At 46.1% G+C, this 21506-nt stretch overlaps 1 protein-coding gene across 2 annotated transcripts in view; it reads right to left on the bottom strand.

Moving 5' to 3' along the window:
* TSPAN17 (tetraspanin 17) overlaps positions 1-21506 on the bottom strand; it is a 93041-nt gene that overhangs the window by 10173 nt on the left and 61362 nt on the right. Inside the window, exons 6-8 of one of the 2 annotated variants that reach the window (XM_085618299.1) lie at positions 19402-19527; positions 14608-14655; positions 14031-14147 (exon numbers count right to left, since the gene is read on the bottom strand). In XM_085618299.1, coding sequence (XP_085474425.1) covers positions 14031-14147; positions 14608-14655; positions 19402-19527 — 291 coding nt within the window. The remainder of the gene's footprint in view (positions 1-14030; positions 14148-14607; positions 14656-19401; positions 19528-21506) is intronic. The other variant, XM_085618300.1, reaches the window with a different exon arrangement.

Raw genomic sequence — 21506 nt, 5'->3', positions numbered from 1 at the left:
ATTTAACTTTTGATTTTTGGAATTTATTCATAATGATGTGCAATTGGGATTTAATGTCAGCAAAATTCAACTGTTTAATGCAAATATCACCGCGTTATGTTGTTTCACACATATAAGATGATATCTGTCACAAGGTGATCTGTATTTAATAATATTGAAACTACATGTCCCAGAAGTCATGGGGATGGCGTAATGACAGGAAATGCAATAAAACAGAGGCAAAAAGTAGTGCCACCTACCGTGAGAAACGCCGTCAGGCCGAAATGCTTCGGTGTGACAGACTGGGCTCTGTGCAATAAAATGTAAAAAGACAAGTTCCAGAGTGCGGCATCCTTTATTGTAGAAAATATATATCGCCAGTAGGTAGTTATAGTTAGGACCTATTTTCCATAGGAAAAGCATTTTTTGTTTTCCCAATAACTTTGGCATCGTTTGACGAACCATTGCAAAATTTTCAAAACTAGTGGGGCGATTCGGTCTGCTCCAGTCTTGAAAGTCTCGGGGTGATTTGCCAAGCGGGGCCCGAGAAAAAAGGGGGTACCCAAAACATGTTTTCTCTATGTTAATTTCCATAGGAAACTTTAGACACAGCTATAGCCCGAACTGTTGAACGGAATTACACCAAATTTGGCAAAAAGGTAGCCCTTGGTTCAGAAAGAGTCCTTTTTGTTAAATGGTGTAAATCCATTCAGTAGTTCCTGAGAAATTCAAAAAATAGAGGTCAGAAAATCAATTTCCCATAGGAAACTTTAGCCAAAGTTACAGCCCGAACTGCCCAACGGAATTACACCAAATTTTGCAAAAAGGTAGTGCTTGGTTCAGAAAGCGTCCTTTTTTTTTTTAAATAGTGTAAATCCGTATAATAGTTGTTGAGAAATTGAAAAAAAAAAGAGTTTCGATATCTAGGGACGCAGTGGATTTGCGGCCCCTCCCGACCACGAGCTTCACTGTGATTGGCTGCCAACACTCCAAACCAGGACGTGTTGGCAGCCATCTTGTGACTCAGTAGAACCGAGTCACAAGAAAACAGTAAAACAAAGTTGAGAAACAAAAAAGGGGTCAGGGTAGAAACACCCTGACCCCCAGGCCTGCTCAGGGAGTCCCACAAGGACCCCTAGGGCCAAAAAAAGCATTTTTAAAAATAATTTTGGGGGAAGTCTTGTTGGGGTTGTGATTCCCACTGAAATTTTTTTTTAAAACAAAGCACGGGCTCCTGCCCCTCGTTTTCTATAAGCCGCCGGGTGGGCCAGGTCCCGGGGGCGTTCTCCATTTTATATTTTGTAATTGTGGGGGCCCTCGGAGCCCCGGCGACCGCCACCACCCGGGGCTTGTACTTTAATTTGTGGGTGGGCCTTGAAGGCCTCCCCAAGACCCGGGGACTACCACCCCCCGGAACTTTTCTAAAAAATGTGCAGGACCGCTTTTTTTTTTTTTTTTTTTTAATAACTTTAAAACTGTGTGGGGGCTCGAGCCCCCCCACAGGCCCCGGGGACCGCCACCTCCCCGGGGCACTAAAATGCAAATGCAGGGGTCTGTTACGGAGCCCCTGGGACCACCACCTCTCCGGGGCTGTGCAATAGTCGGGAGGGGAGCCGCACGGCCCCACTACAGGAGCCCTTGATGGCCCTGTAGACCGCCACCCCCCCCCCAGGGCCGGGTCCTGCAGTGTCCCAGAGTGCCCACCCCCAGGACACTGCTGTTTGCAATGACAGGGCGGGAGCCATGCGGCTCCCACCCTGTCATTGCAAACTCTGCTTAGGATTTTGGAAGCAAGAGCAGGTTTCCTGCTCTGACTTTCAAAATCCAAAGCAGATTGCTTTTCCACACGGGGAGCTGTATGTCAGCAGCTCCCCGTGTGGAAAATCAATGCCGGCTCCCGCAGGAGGCAGGAAGCCGGCGGGACCGTGGGGGCATTGGGGCTCCCCTCACGATCCCCAACGGAGTGACCAGGCCCCAAGGGATGGGGTACGCGGGGCTAGACGTGGCCCGGGAGGGGGTCATGCGGCGTGTTTTAAGTTGGGAGATTAATTCCCCTTCAATCCTGAGGGTCCCTGGGGACCAACTAGTCCACCAGGTAACTCTTGTAAACGCCACAGGGCTGCGTTGCAGAGAGGTGCTCCGAGGCCACACCCCTTTTTACACCACGCTGGAAAAACGGCTTCTGTGGGGCGATGAGGTCCTCTTGTGTCCTGAGGACCTCAAGACACAAGTGGACTTCATCCTCTGAGCAGCAGTGCACCAGAAGCCGCATGTGCAGTGTGGTGTAAAAAAGGGCGTGGCTTCAGAACACCTCTCTGAAACGCAGCTCTGTGGCGCTTACTGGATGTACCTCGTGGGCTACTTGGCCACCAGGGACCTTCAGGATTCAAGGGGACTTAATAGGGATGTCAGTTAGAAATAAGCATTTAAAAAACCATTGAAATTCACTGAAATAACCATAGGTTTCAGGTACGTTATTGTCAGAAATTAGCATTTAAAAAACCTTAGAAATTCACTGAAAAAACCATAGGTTTCAAGGACGTTATAGTTAACTGTACATTTCACTCTTACAAAACCATAGAAATTCCACCGTTGCAGTTAGTTCAGCTAACTAGAACTCGTGCACCCACAATGCACTACTCATGACGTCACTGACCATGTCATGAATGATGTGATATGTGACATCACTGATGACAAACACACAGTCACTGGATGATGTCATCAGTGATGTCGTTTGAGATGTAATCAGTGATGTCATCACTGATGTTACTGACCAGGTCATGAATGATGTAATATGTGACGTCATGAGCAGTGCATTGCGGGTGCGCGAGTTATAGTTAGATTAGGTTTTGTAAGAGTGAAATGTCCAGCTAACTATAACGTCCCTGAAATCTATGTTTTTTTCAGTGAATTTCTAATGTTTTTTAAATGCTAATTTCTACCTATAACGTACCTGAAACCTATGGTTTTTTCAGTGAAAAAAAATAATATATATATATATATATATATATATATATATATATGAAGAAAGGGTTTGCCCACCAGATAGGACGCTCTTGCAGGGGAACAGTAACAAGCAGGTAGGACAACTCAGGTGAGCGTTCATGCACAGCATTGTGGGATTGGAAGTCCTTACACATCAAGCCCATGTGGGCTGCAGTCATTTCCATAACCAGATATTCTCCAATTATATCACTCGCCAACAGTAGTCCTCCCCAGTGCAGACACCCTCACCTCTGCTCTGCCAAACACAGCCTGCCATCAGCTGTCACAGACCCGCTTTGAAGCGGTAGTGCATCCCGCGACCGGGCACGGCCGCCATAAATGAGAAGAAAGTGTTTGCCCACCGGATAGGACGCACTTGCAGGGGAACAGTAACGAGCAGGGAGGACTCTGTGATGAAGCACGTCTCAGCAATCCTGACGCGTTTCGGGCCAACGCCCTTTGTCAAAGGTAAACTGCTGGGAAATGATAGCAAGGGACCTTCAATATTTATCCTCTCTTTATTTCAATTTTGCAGATTCAACTCAGGTGAGCGTTCATGCACAGCATTGTGGGATTGGAAGTCCTTACACATCAAGCCCATGTGGGCTGCAGTCATTTCCATAACCAGATATTCTCCAATTATATCACTCGCCAACAGTAGTCCTCCCCAGTGCAGACACCCTCACCTCTGCTCTGCCATACACAGCCTGCCATCAGCTGTCACAGACCCGCTTTGAAGCGGTAGTGCATCCCGCGACCGGGCACGGCCGCCATAAATGAGAAGAAAGTGTTTGCCCACCGGATAGGACGCACTTGCAGGGGAACAGTAACGAGCAGGGAGGACTCTGTGATGAAGCACGTCTCAGCAATCCTGACGCGTTTCGGGCCAACGCCCTTTGTCAAAGGTAAACTGCTGGGAAATGATAGCAAGGGACCTTCAATATTTATCCTCTCTTTATTTCAATTTTGCAGATTCAACTCAGGTGAGCGTTCATGCACAGCATTGTGGGATTGGAAGTCCTTACACATCAAGCCCATGTGGGCTGCAGTCATTTCCATAATCAGATATTCTCCAATGATATCACTCGCCAACAGTAGTCCTCCCCAGTGCAGACACCCTCACCTCTGCTCTGCCAAACACAGCCTGCCATCAGCTGTCACAGACCCGCTCTGAAGCGGTAGTGCATCCCGCGACCGGGCACGGCTGCCATAAATGAGAAGAAAGGGTTTGCCCACCGGATAGGACGCACTTGCAGGGGAACAGTAATGAGCAGGGAGGCCCGAAACACGTCAGGATTGCTGAGACGTGCTTCATCACAGAGTCCTCCCTGCTTGTTACTGTTCCCCTGCAAGTGCGTCCTATCCGGTGGGCAAACCCTTTCTATATATATATATATATATATATATATATATATATATATGTCATTTGATCAAGGCCAGAGTGCTGGGCAGCTAATAACAATTCTCTGAATTGCACCAAGAACTTTGGGTCCGCTCTTCGTCTTTCCATATAGAAAATTGGAGCAGCTGTTGCTGAGGCGAATCCTGCGATAAATGTATATATGTATGATTTGTCGTGGTATTTAAACCAATATTATTCAATTGTTCATGACCATGCATTTGCACGTTGCACTTTGTTAAATATATATTCACTCTGGGATTCATCCAGCAATTATAAAAGCAATGATAATGATATTGCCTTTTTTTTTTTTAAATAACAATTTTAAAAATAACATGAATCTCACTGAACATCAAAATTATTTACCTAAAAAGTATTTATTCTACCTTCACCAAATCACGTGACGCAATGAGTGGTAAAAAAATGTGTTTAAATACTGTGGGAGACGAGAGTCTCGTCATGTGAACAAGCCCACCTGTTGGGCGAAATGCATCATGCCACCGTGCCAAAGCGTCTGCTTTTTTGAATAAAGACAAAAATCATGCACCAACCTGGAGTCCGTGTCCCTATCTTTGCCTCGAGTGTGGAGCAAGTTGTGGAAACTCTGGTGTATGTATGTATGTATGTATGTATATATATATATATATATATATATATATATATATATATATATATATTCTATTGGCGGTCGCCAGTAGATAGATAGTTAGGACCGTGTTTCCATAGGAAATCCGCAACATTCTATTTGGAATAACTTTGGCGCCGGTCGACGAATCCTCGCGAAATTTTCAAAACTAATGGGGCGCTACGCTCCGCTCCTACCCTGAAAGTCTCGGGGGGATTCGTCAAGCGGGGGCTGAGAAAAAAGGGGGGTCCCAAAACGCGTTTTCCCCATGCATTTTCCCATAGGACCTTTAGTCCAAGCTACAGCCCGAACGGCTGAACAGAATTACTTGAAATTTGGCAGAGAGGTAGTCCTCAGGTCAAGGATGTGCCTTTTGTAGGTCTGGTGTAAATCTGTTCAGCAGGTCCTGAGAAAATTGCATTTAAATCAATATATATATCTGTAAGCGCGCTCCGTGCGCTTACCGTAAGCTTACCGTACGCGTACGGTGCCGTGCGCGAGCTCAATTCTGATTGGTGGTTACATGACTGTAAACATTCGAATCGGTCGAAATCAGGAAGTGTCGGCCGCCATTTTCTGTCTCTCGCACTGAGAAACAAAGGTGGGGAACGTGAAAAGGGGGCAACGAAGAGAGTTGCAGACCCCCTAGTGTTTGTCAGGGGGTCCAAGAAGGACCCAAAAGTACGAAAAATACATTTAAAAATTTTTTTTTAAAAACCGCGGGGTGCGCGTACGGTAAGCTTACCGTACGCGCACGGGAAAAAAAAAAAAAATAAATAAAGAAGTAACAATCACATTTATTAAATAAATTAAAGGACCCACAAGGGAGAAAAAAACAAAATGTTAATGTGTAAAAAAAGGCGAGGCGCGCACGGCATGGACTGCGCAACGTGGGTGCTCGGTGCGCGAAGCGCACCGAGCGCCCACCGCGCGTGCACGGTGCGCGGCGCGGACCGTGCGCGCAGGGTGTGCGCACAGTGAAAAACCAGAAAAAAAAAAAATAAATAAATACATAACTTAGCATTTAAAAAACCGTACAAATTCACTGAAAAAAACATAGGTTTCACACACGTTATAGTTAGGAATTATCATTTACAAAACCTTGCAAATTCACTTAAAAAACCATAGGTTTCACACATGTTATAGTTAGCTGTACATTTCACTCGTAAAAAAACAATGAAATTCCACGTTATAGTTAGATCAGGTAACTATAACTTGCGCGACCGCAATCCACAATGTGTAATTTCAGATGTCATCATTGATGTCATGAGTGATGTCACTGACCATGTCATGAGTGATGTAATATGTGACGTCATCAGCAGTTTATTGTGGGCGCGCAAGTTATAGTTACCTGATCTAACTATAACGTGGAATTTCATTGGTTTTTTACGAGTGAAATGTACAGCTAACTATAACATGTGTGAAACCTATGGTTTTTTAGGTGAATATATATATTAAATGAAGCCATACACAAAGGGAACGCTTTAATGTGAAAGCGACTGCTTGAAGTACAGCACACAGCATCTGTTCGAGCCCGACGCATTTCGTGCACAGAATGCACTTCCTCATGGGCAAAGTCAATGAGCACTCGCACAGCGAAAGGAGCACTAATATACCACATGGACCCGCCCCAATGGGCGTAGGCAAAGCAGTTGCTTGCTGGTCCTCGTAGTACTGTGCAATCATCCTCATAGTGAGTCGCCTGTGCGGTGCGCATACACAACACTATATCCCCCAAATGGGTCAGTGAAATGTTCAAAGAACTCCAAGCGTATATCTTTTTTCCCCACTGACAAAAACAAAGGTTACAGGGACCTTATAGTTAGGCTCAGATCTCACTCGTACAATGCCAGTGAAATTCAGCAGTTATAGTTAGCTAAGATAACTATAACTTACACCACCACAATGCACTGCTTATGACCTCACATTACATCACTCATGACATGGTCAGTGACATCACTGATTACATCATTGATGACATCTAAAATGGCATCACTGATAACATCATCCACAGAACTACTCACCCATCCACTAATTGAGCCATAGAGCCACTCACACACCCACTTATTCACCCATACAACCACTCATATACTCAGTCACTCACCCATACAGCCTCTCAACAGAGCTAGTCACTCACACAGCCACTCACTCAGCCACATAGCTATTCACACACCCACTTATTCACCCATACAACCGCTCAGACACCCACTCACACCCATACAAGCACTCACATGTGCACTCTCACCCACACAGCCACTCACATAGACACTCACTCTCCAATACAGCCGCTCACACAACCAGTTAACTAAACACCCACTCAAACAGCCACTCAGTCACCCATACAATCACTTACGCACAGTCACTCACCCTAACAGCCACTCACAAAGCCACTTAATCACTGAGACAGCCACTCATATCCCCTCACCGACCCACACAGCTCTCACACATCCACTCACTCATCCATACAGCCACTCACACACCTATGTAGTCACTCACTCACCAATACACTCACACACACACTCACTCACACACCCACACAACCACTCACTCACCCATACACTCACCAATACATCCAGTTACACAGCCACTCCCTCACCCATACAGTTACTCACACACCCACTTATTCACTCATACAGGTACTCACACACTTATTTACCCATACAGCCACTCACACACACACACATATATAGCCACTCAGACATCCACTCACACACGGATACACACAGTCACACACATAATATGTTGGAAATAGTATCACTCATTAGTGGTGCGCAAAGTATAGTAATTTACCTTTTGTAGTACCTTAGTATATATGTATAACACTCAAAAACTTTTAGAACACTCACAATCACTGGATGATGTCATCAGTGATGTCATTTGGGAGGTCATGAGTGATGTCACTGACCATGTCATGAGCGATGAAATATGTGAGGTCTTAAGCAGTGCATTGTTGGGGCATACGTTATAGTTAGCTCAGGTAAATAACTGCAGAATTTCACTGGTTCTGTACACGTGAAATTCGGGCCTAACTACAATGTCCCTGTAACCTTTAGTTTTTTTCAGTGAATTTCTAAAGGTTTTTCTAAATTCTATTTCCGAACTATAACATTTGTGTAAACTTTGTTTTTTTCAGTGAATTTCTAGATATCTTTAATTTTAAGTAAGCTACCCATCGCAATGCACGGTGGGGTCTGGGGGGTGGGACACAGGGCCTGGCCTGGTATTGTGTTGCCCGCAGCTAATCTTGCTGCTCCTGTCCCCCTTCCGCCTTGCCATCCATTGTCCAAGTCCACGCTCCTGCTCCCTCATTACAGCCCCATGTGGATGTTGTTCTGCTACTGCCATTCCTGCCTGCCCTAAACAGATTGCTGCCCCATCCACCACCTCCCCAATCTCTGTTGTCCGAGTGCATGCACCAACCCCCTCCCTCCCTCCCTGTGTGGTCCAATGCGCTGCTTCTGCCCTTCTCTTTAGCGTGATGACCCTGCCCAATCCTCTTGCCCTCCATTGCCCAATTCTATGCCCCATCATTGCCCTCCTGCTTAGCTTCTGTGCTTAGCGTGCTGTCCCTACTCTCCTTCCCTCTGATGCAAGTGTGCATGCCCCTGCTCTTTCATTTTTGCCCACAATATTCCATAGACCTGCCCCCCTATCTACTCAGTGTTCTGTTGAGCTGCCACTGCCGCTCCCACCTGCCTAGCTTGGTCATTTGACTGCTGCCTATCCCTGCCACCTCCACCCAGCCTGTCCAAAGAATGTGCCCCTATCCCCTCCCTCCTGTCCTCAATGGTACATTTTGCTGCCACTCCCTTCTACCCTTCATGCTTTGTTCTGCTGCGACTGCTCTTTCTGCCTGCCCTGCGTGGTCTGTTGTAAAGCCCCTTCCACTGCCCTCTTTTGTCCGTGTCCATCACCTACCACCCCTTCTGTCCTCAATGGACCTTTGTGCATGCCTCTGCCCCCTCCCTCTTGGCCAGCATGGCCCTTGTGCTGCCGCTAACTCTTTCACTTGCCATGTGTGGTCTTCTGTGCTGCCACAGCCCCACTCACCAGCCCTGTGTTATCAGATTGCCACCCCTGACCCCCTCCCACCTTCCCTCCGTGGTCTGTGTGTATACAGTTTTAGTCTCACTGTTGCCCTCCATTGTGTGTTGTGCCTCCAGTGTCCATCCTGCCTGCCTTCCATGGTCACCTTGCTGCTCATGCATTTCCCCCTTTCCTCCGTTTTCTATGTGCAGACCCCAATCCCACTTTCCTGCCTTGCCTGGTCCGTTGTTGTGTCCCTGCCCCCTCCCTCCTGCCCTTCATGGTCTGTTATGCTCTAACTGTCCATGCTGTCTGTCGGGTATGGTCAGCTTGCTGCCCTTGCCTCTTTCCCCTCTGCTCTCTGTTGTCCATGTGCATTGCCCTCTCCCTATTGCTTTCCAAGCTCCGTTGTGCTGCATTGTCATACTGCTTGCCCTGTATGGTGTATTGTGCTGCTGAAACCCCTGCCGCCTGTCCTGTAAGGACTGCCCATCTCCCTCCAGTCCTCTGTTACCAGAGTCCATGTCCCTACCCTATTCCTCCTGCCCTCCGTGATCCAATGTACCATACTTGTCAATTTTGAACTTGGTAAGAGGGTGATTTTGAAAGAAACCTGAGGAATTGATTTTCCCCATTGACTTGCATAGAAAAAGAGGAGATTTTAAGGTAGGAGACAGATAAAATAAAGTCCTTTTTGGCTTAAAAACATTGGGAGTCTCCTGCCTCAATCGGGTCTGTTGGCATGTATGGTTGTACTGCCACTGCCTCTTCCATCTGCCCTCAATGGTCTATTATGAAGCTCCCTAATTTCCTCATTTACTGCAGCATTCTCTGAAGAAAATGCATTCAGTTTTTCCTTTCAATTCCATCAAGAGGGCGTACAGATGTGCCACACACTTTTGGCTTAAATTCAGAATGTTAGCACTATAGGTGCTCATTAGAAGACTGTAGTAAAGCTTCTGATCACCAGGGAGTTAACTGGCAGTCTGCTCCTGGTGTTGATAGTGCATGTTTCAGTATGCATGTTATAATGTTTTAATTAAAATGAAGATGAAGATATTTGAGAACTCACTTAAAACGTGACCTAATTTTTCTCTTTACTGAACTAACCATAATTTCGATTACAAAATAAACCACCTCATTTTGTTCCTTTTTCAATTAAACGTTTTACCAGTTTGATTCAAACAAGATGATTTCAAGTGTGCCACACTATTGTCATAGGTAAGACTATTAAGCGCTCTAGTTGTTCTTTAGATCACTCTAAGAGGCTGCAGTAGAACACAAGGGAATCAACAGATAGGCTGCTCCTGTTGGAAGTACATGTTCTGCTGAGAATGTCAGACTTTATTCTGACATGGCTGCGAAAGAAAGTGTGAATTTACAGAAAATATGCTCTCATTTTAGCTTCTGGAGCACCTTCCATAACCTCTATGGGAAATCATGAGAAAACAGTTTTATCTCAAATATGATTCATGAAATCCCAGCAGAAGGCTTTTTCACAGGGTAAATTCATCTTAGAACACACCACAATTTCTAAACTTACTATGGTACCATCAACAAGTGATTTATATTGTAACTAAAATAGGATAGCACCCTTTATACGTTCTCCTTTTTGTGACCTTCAAAACCTGCCATTCAGTACAATGCATTTCATTGGGGTGCTACCATGTATATTGGTCCCACGATGGCTGGCAGCACTTCCTGGATGAAGTGCTGACAGTCAATCAGATCTCACCATGAGATCTGTGCTTAGGCTCCTCCAAGATATACAAATGTATTTTTCCTTTAATTTCTCCAAAACTAATGAACAGATTAACACCAAATCCCAAAAAGCCTTCTTTCGGGACCAAGAGCAACCTTTCTGCCAAATTTGGAGTAATTCAGTCCAGCGATTCTGGCTGTAGTTGTGTCTAAACTGTATATGGAAAATTACATGGGAAACACTTTTTTTTTTTAAAACCCCTCCTTTTTCTCGGCCCCAGTTTGATGGATCACCCCAAAACTTTCCATGCACATCAAGAATCACCTGCAAACCTTTTATGGAAAATTTCATAAGGATTCCTATATATATATTCTATCATTTTTCTCTAAAAATCAATACTTTTAATCAAATGTATATTTTAAAATATTCCTGCAATGCAATGTTTAATAATATTGATTATTAAAACAAAATTAGGTAAGTTTTATTAAAAACATGTCTACATAGTGTTTATTTTCTACATATTGGGAGTGCAAATATGAAGTAAATAGTTGGGGACATATTGCTTTTTAAATTTTTCTAGTTTCCATTGATGAAGCGTTTTTTTTGTTCTGTTAATAACAGCGGCATTTGACAAATCTTAATGAAATTTTCACAACTAGTACGGCAATCACTTCAGCTGCTGTCTGGAAAGTTTCAGGGTGATTCGTCAAGCAGGGGACAAGAAAAAGGGGGGGTGGTCCCAAAACACGTTTTCCCCATGCAATTTACCATAGGGATTTTACAGACAACTACGGCCTGAACCGCTGGAAGGAATTACACCAAATGTGCCAGAAAGCTAGCTCTTGATCCAGAAAGAGCCCCATTTCTAATTTGGTGTAACTTTATTCAGTAGTTTTGGAGTTATTAAAGAGAAAATATTTATGTATACCTATAGATGCAAATCCTCTGCAGATCCGACAGATCTCATGATGAGATCTGATTGGCTGCCAACACTTCAACCAGGAAATGTGCCATGTCCCCCAAAAAAATGAAAAAAAATACATAAGGGTGCAGGGTAGAAATACCCTAACCCACTAGGTCTGGTAGTGGTGTCCCAAAGGGACCCTGCCTGGGGCCAAAACCGTTTATTTTTAAAATGTTACTGCAAAAAAAAATTGCAATCATAAACAAGCGCAGTTTCCCATGCTTTTGTGTTTTTTTATGCCCCCTGGTTTGGCCAGGTCCCAGGGCTGGCGGGTGATAGTTAGATTTGGGAGGAGGGGGTGTACAAGCCCCCCCCCCCCTCGCCAGGGCGATTTCATCCCTGGGGACCCCGAAGGCCCCAGGGCCCATTCCCCAGGGCCCAGCTTTTAAAATACAATGGGAGGGGGTTGCTGTGCCCCCCCCCCAACTGGGACTATTTCGGCCCTAGGGACCCATGCCCCAAGGCCATGCCAAAGGTTCAGAGGAGGCAGGGGCACAGAGCCCCCCCCCCCCCCCCTGCTCCTTGGACCGATTTCGGCCTGAGGACCATCTCCTGGGGCCCGGCTGTGAAGAGAAATGGGAGGACAGGCTGTGTGGCCCACCTCCCGGAGCCATTAATGGTCCTGGGGACTAGGTCCCCAAGGGTCGGCTCCAGCTATGTCCTGGGGTGCCTGCGCCCGGTCGGGGACATAGTAGTTTACCTGCCTGTACTGGCGCAGGCAAGGAAGGCTGTATTTACTCTCGCTTGTCTATAACTCGTGCCCTAAGGTAACTATAACTCGCACCCTCGCTATGCACGGTTAATTACCCCACGTTACATCAGTCATGGCATTTTCTATGATATCATTGATAATATCACTGCAGCATAAAATTATTGATGAGAAAACTGGCAAGGGTGCAAGTTATAGTTACCTTAGGGCACGAGTTATAGTTTCCTGAAATAAGGAGAACTGCTGAATTTCTATGATTTTGTGTGTGTAAAATCTGAACCTAACTATAACGTCCCTGTAACCTTTGTTTTCAGTGAATATGCATATTACCTTATCAACCCTCAACCCAACCCACCCTAAAAATACCATTTCCATCCAAATAACCCTACCTACTCTAAACCTTAAAAATAACCTTAGCACCCCCATAACCTTACCCACCCTAAACCCTAAAAATACCCTTGGCACCCAAATACCCCTACCCACCCTAAACCCTAAAAATACCCTTGCCACCCAAATACCCCTACCCATGCTAACCCCTAAAAATACCCCTGCCACCCAAATACCCCTAAACCATCTCAAACCCTAAAAAACCCTTGCCCTAATATTTACATATATTGCGTACAAATACGCACACACACATACATTATACAATTAGCTGCGAAATACTCACATTTTCTTTGCAAAGGCATGCGTCGTAAAGGCATAGGCGGGGTAAAGTTTTGCATGGTGAAGGCATATGCTTTGTAATGGATGTGTGGTAAAGATTTTGCATGGTAATGGCCGCATTGTAAAGTGTGTTTCCCTTAGACTCTCATTAAGAGTCAGCTAGGTGCAGGTGTTTCCAGCCTGTATCTCTGCCCCAAATTCTAGTAAATCCTTTCTCTCCATAATGACTGGACCCAGAAATTAAATGCCCTGTTACATGCATTTTTTCACCATTCCAGGGAGACAATCGCTGACATTTTCCTATTCCTATCACAGAGCAGGAAGAAAATGTCAGCAGGAGGGCCGGTGAGGAGAAGGGTTAGGGGTCTGGGTTTAGTGCTTTCTTTAACCTGTCTGGGGAGAGCATAGTTTGCTCCCCCAGTGCCACTGCAGGAGCCGGCCATGGGCCAGACTGTGCTGCTGCCCACAGCATGACAGGTCCAGCCCCATAATTATCTGTCCATAGTTTGTAAACCCAACAATTGCGGATACAGAAACACTTGCGATTGCGGCTGCATAATTCCACCTGGTGTGTTCTCTCTGGATATAAATGTGCAACTAAACATCCTATGGGGGTTGTGCAGGCACAGAGGTACGTGTAATGGGATCTCAGCACTAGGAAGTATGCCTAAAACAGGAAGGTTTGTGAAAGAGATTATCTTGGTGTCAAGTGCTCAGTATACTATATGGACTAAAAAGTGTACATTTCATGAAGCCTTGTTGTGGCCGCATCAGGGTGAATGACCTGTGTCTAAAGCATCCAATGGGCACGCAGCACTCACTTTTCAGTCATCAACAGCGTATGGATGGACTCATAGACTGCTCTATATAAAAGGTAAACATTCCTTCATGCCTTCATTCACTTATCCCAACAGCTCACACCCAGTATGCTCCGAGTTGACCCCTTGGGTGCTGCAGTTTTCAAACAAGCAATACCTGAAGCAAAGCTACTCCCACAAAAATTCCGGCTACCACAATTAAATTATCTTGCAGCCACTTCTCAAACTGTCCCACGCAGCCCTTGGTGTAGATATAACCCTGTTGCTCCAGGTCCTGCAGAGAAAACAAAATTGATAAAATGGCGAGAAGGAGTAGTGAGAGCAAACAAAGGCCAGAGAACAGACTGAAAAGGCGGAATCTGAGAAAAGAAAAGTCAAGGGGAGAGGGGGGTTGAAAGAGCAGGGAAAAGGGGAAAATTGAGCGACTCGCTAACAGACAAGGAGAAAGAAAAGGGCATAAAAGTAAGGAAGGTGGCAGAGAGGAAGGTGGCAGAGGAAGACATGGAGAGGGGGTAAGGGAACACTTATGGGAAGAAAATAAGCTTGTGAATATAGAGCAAGGGGTAACGCAAGGTCAAGATAATGATGGAAGAGAAGAGACTAGGCGGCAATCCCTGCAGTTTGCCATTTACAAATGGATTTGTACTTAGGAATTTGTTGCAGTTTCCACAGCACAGTTGCGATCCTTGAAAACAGTAGTGACTGCTCATACGCTATAGCAGGAGGGCGCTCACCTGTTTAAGGCGGACATCATATCCACACTGAGTGTTGGGTACGTCCTCCTGAGGAAAAAAGACAAAACCATCAATGGACTGTGACATGTAACTGTTCACTAGGGGACGTGGAGTCCCTTTCCCCCACACTGTAGATATTTCAGTCACCCCCCCACAGAATCATTGAATGAAAACTAACTTAACAATTGTTATTTCTGGTTAAAAGTGTTCGGCATGGGCGGGGTTCGCAGAGTTCTGCTCCGGGGAGCTCCGCCAAGGGCCAAAAAAACTCTCAGCTACAGCAACACCTGCTAAAAACTGGAAATACATTGCCACAGAGAGGGACCTAAGAGTATCGGATCTAGCATGGCACATATACTTCCTTACATTCCAAGAAGGGCTTGGACCGAGGGGCGGAACAGCCTGATTTCACGATGGACATCTCCTAGAGCATTTGTAATTCCTAAACACAAAATTCTCATAATTAAGCGGGGACAGTGGCTCCTATGACTGTTCTCCTTCTTGCGATTAAAGGGATGGATGGATGTGATATTTGTATAGTATGAACCTGGAAAGCCTGGAACACCCTCCCCTCCTCCGCACCACACCCTCGCTGATCCATTTCAGGAAGGAGCTCAAGACCTGGCTCTTCGACTGAGACCCGCAACAAGCGCCTGGCTACCCTCTCGGGTGATAAAGACACGCTATACAAGTACTACTTGATTGATCGATATGAACCTAGGAGAAAGATCAGAGAGAGCTGCACAGGGTTGAAGGGTGTAATACAATCAGAGAGTGAATGCAGTCCAGAGTGCTTGGTTCTGAGAGGTGGGGAGAACTTTTCATTACATCGGGATGTTGTGTTCTTTCAAGAGATCTGCCTTCAGTTAATTCCTAAACTGAATGAAAACAGGAGCTCTCCGGATGAATACAGGGATCCCACTCCAGAACTTAGGTGCATAAGTGGAGGAAACCTAGCGCCTTGTTTGCTTCATGCATTTCTTCATCTCCAGTATGATGGTGCCCTCGTCGCTGCATCTATGCAGAGAGCCACCAGCCTCTAGTCTTTCTTTGACTAAAGGCCTTCACTTCTGAATACACCTCTCACAGACCCTTCACCTACCCAGTGTGGGAACTCACAGATCAGCCATTTACAAGCAATAGATTCTGAGAAGTCTAGGCAGGGTAATTTACCACCCATCAAATCAAATTGTGTTATTTCTTTCACCATGCATAAAGCAAGGGCCGTTCAAAAACTGATATCTATTAGCATTTTTGTGAAAAGCGCATGTGCAGTGATCATGCCAGCCAGTGAAACACAACAAGAGTGCTTTTCCAAGTGTGCACAGAGTAGGGAAAGGCCCCTTTAAAATACGTGCAATGTAGCAGGAAGTTTAATCCAGAAAACACCTGTGAGAAAATATAGACTCTAGTCGTTGCTACATTAAATTCCTAATCTAAATGCATTTTGCTAAATTTTCTGGGAAGGGAGGAGGCTTGATGTTGACGAGGCCTCTCTGCCCACCGAAAGAGCTGGCAGAGTGCAAGTGACAGTCTAGATTGGGAATAATGACAAAGGGTGAGACAACCATTATAGGTGGCATTTCTCTGGACTCAGAATGATTTCTCCAGGGGAGAAATTTGATACTATTTCACACCTCTGGTCCCACCATGGATAAAAATCTCAAATCGAGAGAAATCATTTTGAAAGATGGGAAATATTGCAATGTGCAATGCTGATAGGCCCAAACCTTTGCCTAGAGTATAAGTGAAGGGCCCCGCTTGGCCACGTTCAAGGCGAGGCATCTACAGAAGGAGGATCAAGTGGCTGTCTTAGATATTTCAGACAACTGAATTTCAAGAGGACTATTTAGTGCACGACCAAAACTCTGACTGCTTCTAGGCAGTTCCTAATGGAAATGGTCCTGACGCAGAGGTGCAGCTTCAACTTCTTTCTGAAGGGCAGGTTGTGGAGCTAATGTTGGCAGAGAGCACACGGCAATGTCTACGGCTCTGAACTACAACGCGTCATCCACCACCTTTTAAGGTCCATGTTCTGGGGATGTACAGTAGACAGTGACTGCCTGAGGAGGAACGACAGGTCCACCATGGCATTTGCAAGGCTTTCGAAGGGTGCATCTGTAGATGGGGCAGAGGGCGTTGAATGTGGCTGCGGCATTCATGGAGGGGCAAAGGGAGTGTTGTAAGGGAGGGTGTGACTGGGTTCTAGGATTTCCTACCTACAGCAATCTGGAATCACCATTCAAGGCTACTTGCAAAGGTACTGATTACCTATGTTGACAGAGCTTGCCACGTGGCTTTGGGAGTGTGCTTTGGTTAACTGGACTAGTAATTTGTCTTCAGTGGATGAAGTGAATTCGTTTATGGTACTTGGTGTGTTGACCTGTCGCAGAATGAATGCGGAACGAGGGTGGCACGAAGTGATCCTTTAAATGTCCGTTTCATGGATTTCACAAATGGGAATCCGCCTTTGCGGCCCTATGGCCAGTGCATGGCAGGAGTGCCCTCTTATTATCGTAGCTCATGGCAGGACACTCACGGTCAGACTGCTCCGCTCAAAGGATCCAACTGGAGCTATGGGAATGGAGTCCTACAGGAAACATTTCCATGTCTAGAACCTTCCAAGTACTTCACCAAGAGACCTGGGGATAGCTGGTCCTACATAATTGGCATGATTGATTCATTCATTCATTCATTCATTCAAGATAAGGGAATGTTTAGAACGAGAACAATGTAGGGCAGTGATTTCACATGTCCATCTTAATGGACAGGGGTAATTGTCAAGTAACCCAGGTGGCTGCTGCTGCTGCCCCTTCCCTCCAACAACGGGTGTGGGGGGAATGGCCTCTTACTGGTTGCTAGCCACTGGACAGCATTCCATAATGGTCAGGCGGTCAAGTGGCCACTATCAGACTACAATATCTTCTGGTTATGGGATCTCAGGTTCCTGGAGCCACAGCTCACCTCACCTCATGCTATAGACCATCACTCCTTTCCAAGAACCTCAAATTACCCAAAGGGCATCTTCAGATCATTCTACCCTAGAATACGCTGCATGGGACCAAATGCTTATTTTCTCAAGTGCTCTCTTGAATGCTCAAAATCATGTGTGGAAAGGGGAGTCAGTCGAGCTGAGATTTCTGAAACACAACCATCTAAACGGGAGCCAATAATGCATGCCCATTGCTGCAGAGAAGCAGTTTAAAGAGAAGCTTCAGCACACTCCCTCTCAAGCTCAAAGAAAAACTGCTGCGGTTCCACAGAGGGCTGAGGAGTCACCCGTTCGGGGCTGCTTGTGGATAAAGGATGCCTCAAAGCTCTGAAGAACTAGACCATAGGTACTCCCAAACATTTTCCCAGGGGCCAAAAGGTTTTGTCTGTGATGTCACAGAGGGCAGCATTGATGCCAGCAGGGTAGTGGTCGGGGAGAGATGTGCCGGGGGCAGTGCCAGTAAGGTGGGTGTGGAAGCTAAGCATATACATCCAGCGGCTGAATTGCACCATGTGAAACCAGAAACCTGGGTTTAATCTTGGCTATCCCACTTTACCAAACTGTGTGATCCTAGGCAATTGTTTAATTTCACTTTCACTCCTTTTTAGGTCTTGCCTAGCGGTGCAGCGCATGCGCTGCTCGCTTTGCGAGGCATGCAGTATACACTATAGGTGAGGGAAGCCCCGCCCACTCCCCCGTCCACTCCCCCGCCCACTTTTTCATTGGCTTGTGGCGTTGGTCTTTCTAAATGCTGCCTTCTGATTGGTTTAGAGGCTGCTAGTCCCTCCTTATGACAGCCATTTCTCCTTCCATGGCTATTGACCCCTTTACTGCATATTTCCTGAGCACTACTTTGTGTCCTGCCACCCCTCCCGCTGTCCCTGCCTTCTCTCCCGCCCCCTCCCACTCCCGTTGTTCGTGCCTTAATCATGCCCGCCCACCCGCACTCTCGTTTTCAATTCAAGAGGTCTCGCGTAAATGCGAGTACTCTTGCATTGCAAATGCTTGTTCTTCATTGTCATATGTAAAACAACTTTTAAATAGATGACTTCTGAATGTGTATTGTACAAAATCTTCTCCTGCGTTTGATTTAATAAATTATGTTTTTCATGTATAATAGGAACCCAGCACAAAGAGGGCACTTAACAACTGACTTGCACCTTAGTTCACTATTGACATCACTGTCAGGGTAGAGAACCAAAAAATTAATGTTTGTAAATTCAAGTTTGAAAAATATTGCTTTAAATTTTTTGTATTTCTCAATGCACTGATGTAATGCGATGCACTAAGGTGAAACGAGTCTCCATGTTAATGAAATACACTTTTTGAATTTTGAAGAGACCTTATCATATTTTTTCAACTTAGCTACAAGATCTCTTTCAATATAAAGGTGTTTCTAAAGTAGGGGGTGCAGGATAACCCAGCTACTTTCTTTAACTTCAATTAACCTTTAAATAAAGGCTTGATGGCTTATTTAACTTATTTCTTAATGTTAGTGCTGAATCGAGGAAACAGCAGCTCGGTTCTGCTGTTGTCCAGGGGGCCGCATGTAAAGGTCCGGAGGGCCGTATGCGGCCCCTGGACAGTACTTTGGTAAACAATCAGAAATCTTTAAGATAGGATGGGGATGATGGCTTGCATTTGTTAAAGAGAAAAAACCCTGGCTGGCTGTAAGTAAAGAGAGCTCTTTCTTGCACATCAAACCCATAGGAATCAATGCCCTATGAACTGGCAAAGATGTCCGCCAACAATTGGGGTGAAACCACACAACAGCCCACCAACCACGCACCCCACCTCCTCACCGCAGGATCCTTGACACAGCAAGAGAAGGGAACCCCACAGCGCTCCCGGCTCGGGTTCCGGTCAGTGCAGTTGAAGTAAATATTGAGGTTCCAGTCGTTGGGTCCATGGGCTCCACAGCAGGACCACTAGGGGGCATCATGAGTGGCACCGAGGTGGCAGAGAGGCGCGAGGAGGGGGAGGAAAAGGGGTATGAGCAAGGAAATGCGTTTAGAACAGAGGTGCATGGGTAAAAGGGAGCGGCGCGAGGAGAAAGAGGTTATAGAAAGGAAACAAGGAGGAGGCGCCAGGTGCAGGGCAGTCCAGGGTGAGAGGTGCAGATTGTGGACAGAGTGCAGGGCCAAGAAGAGGAACGACGAGGGACCGGAGGGAAAGAACGTCCAAGGGGGAAAAAAGCAGGAAGAGGAAAGAGAGCAGGTTAAAGAGAGAAGGGTTTTTGATTTGTTTTTTTATGAGGAGGTGGCACGGTGCGAGGGTATAAGAGGCACAGGGTAAGGAGAATAGGAACAGAGGTGCATGGCGAGAAAAGAGGTGCAGGAAGCGGGGAACACCAGAGGAATGCAGAAAAAGGTAATTAGAGCAGATGAGGGAGAGGGGTGCAAGGCAAGAAAGCGCCATGCAAGGTCAGGAAGAGGAGGGTAGGAATGAATGAGAGATGGTATGGAGTAGGAAAATAAACATACATTATTTTTTTTAACAATCTTAAAATTTCTAAACAGTATCAGAACACAAATATGCAGAACACGTCGATTGGCAGTACCACAACACCACCAGAAGAAGTACAATACCAGGCGCAGTAAAGGGAAAACGTGAGGCAGGGCAGAAGTGCTCCCATCAAACTGACAAAACAAGGGAGGCTTAAGGCCTTATTATGACTTTGGCGGATTGGGATCAGGCCAGCAGGCCACTGCCCCACTCCAACACAGCCAAAGCCACATTGAGACCGCCCACCAGACTCCGACTGGAATCCAGGTCAGGCAGTCCTTTGACAGCTGGCTCATGGGAGTGCAGCACTAAAGCTCATACGTAAGCCTTAGCAAGGCTTTACAATGGGAAGGCCATTGCACGTTCCTGCAGGAACTGGGGGTGCATGCAGACAGGGGTGCACATCATGTGCCCCCCCCCCCCAATGCATCCCCTGGCGCACAGGCAACAGAGGGCCATATAGGGCCCCCTTTGTTTCCTCATCACAGAGCGGCACTGCCAGCATATTACCAGCCTCACACCGCTGCAAGACCGCTGGGGATCGCGGATTCCTGGCAGTAGCAGTGGATCTGTAGTGGTCCAATCACCAGTCTGGCGGTCCACTAACCGCCACCACAACTACGGCGGTCCAATAGACTGCTGTAGTTGTAATAAGGCCCTTAAAATGACAATATCTGTGTGTGTTAGCATGGTATCCAAGACTGAGGGTCTCTGAAGCACAGGCGTGGCAGAGACTGTGTGGTGTTCAGTGTTAGAGATAAAACAGAGTGGGAGCTTTGTGTGCGCGCGGTGTGCGAATCCAAGCCAACTAGACAACAGGAAGCGCTAATGTGAATGCAGTGTGGGAAAGTAATAAGGACTGGTCGGTGGAGTGGACGATGGAAGGTGGAAAGGCACATGTAGGAGGTGGAATTTGATGTACAGGGCCCCCTATTTTTTTATGGACAGAGGACCTTTGTAGCCTGAGTGAGTCCACTGGTGGCCGAGGGGTGATTATGGTGGTACACTGTGCCCCACCACCACCGACGCTTACAATAGCAAACAGAATAGTTTCACATACGGATGTAATGTGGACTCAGAATGGTTTAACCCTTCACCGCACTGGCAGCTTCATCTCATCTGTGTGAATGGCAGAAGGGAGGGCTAGATGTGGATCACTCAACTGCACACCATTCACCCTTCCACGGCTTGACATAGGATCAAACGCGCTAACAGCAACTGTTTAACCCTGTAAAAATAATACAGTCCGCACATTTCATTTACTCTGCAAAAGGCGCTTAAAGATGTATTTCCCCGAGTTCTATAGCAATTTTGAAACGTTGTCACTTCAGTTATTTCTAAATTCAGACATGCAGAAAAAATAAACGATTTATAAATAAGTCTCGCAGTTTCCCGTTTTTAC

This window comes from Triturus cristatus, chromosome 7 (genome assembly GCF_964204655.1).
Source record: "Triturus cristatus chromosome 7, aTriCri1.1, whole genome shotgun sequence".
NCBI lineage: Eukaryota > Metazoa > Chordata > Amphibia > Caudata > Salamandridae > Triturus > Triturus cristatus.
This window is presented reverse-complemented; position numbering and strand designations above follow the sequence as displayed.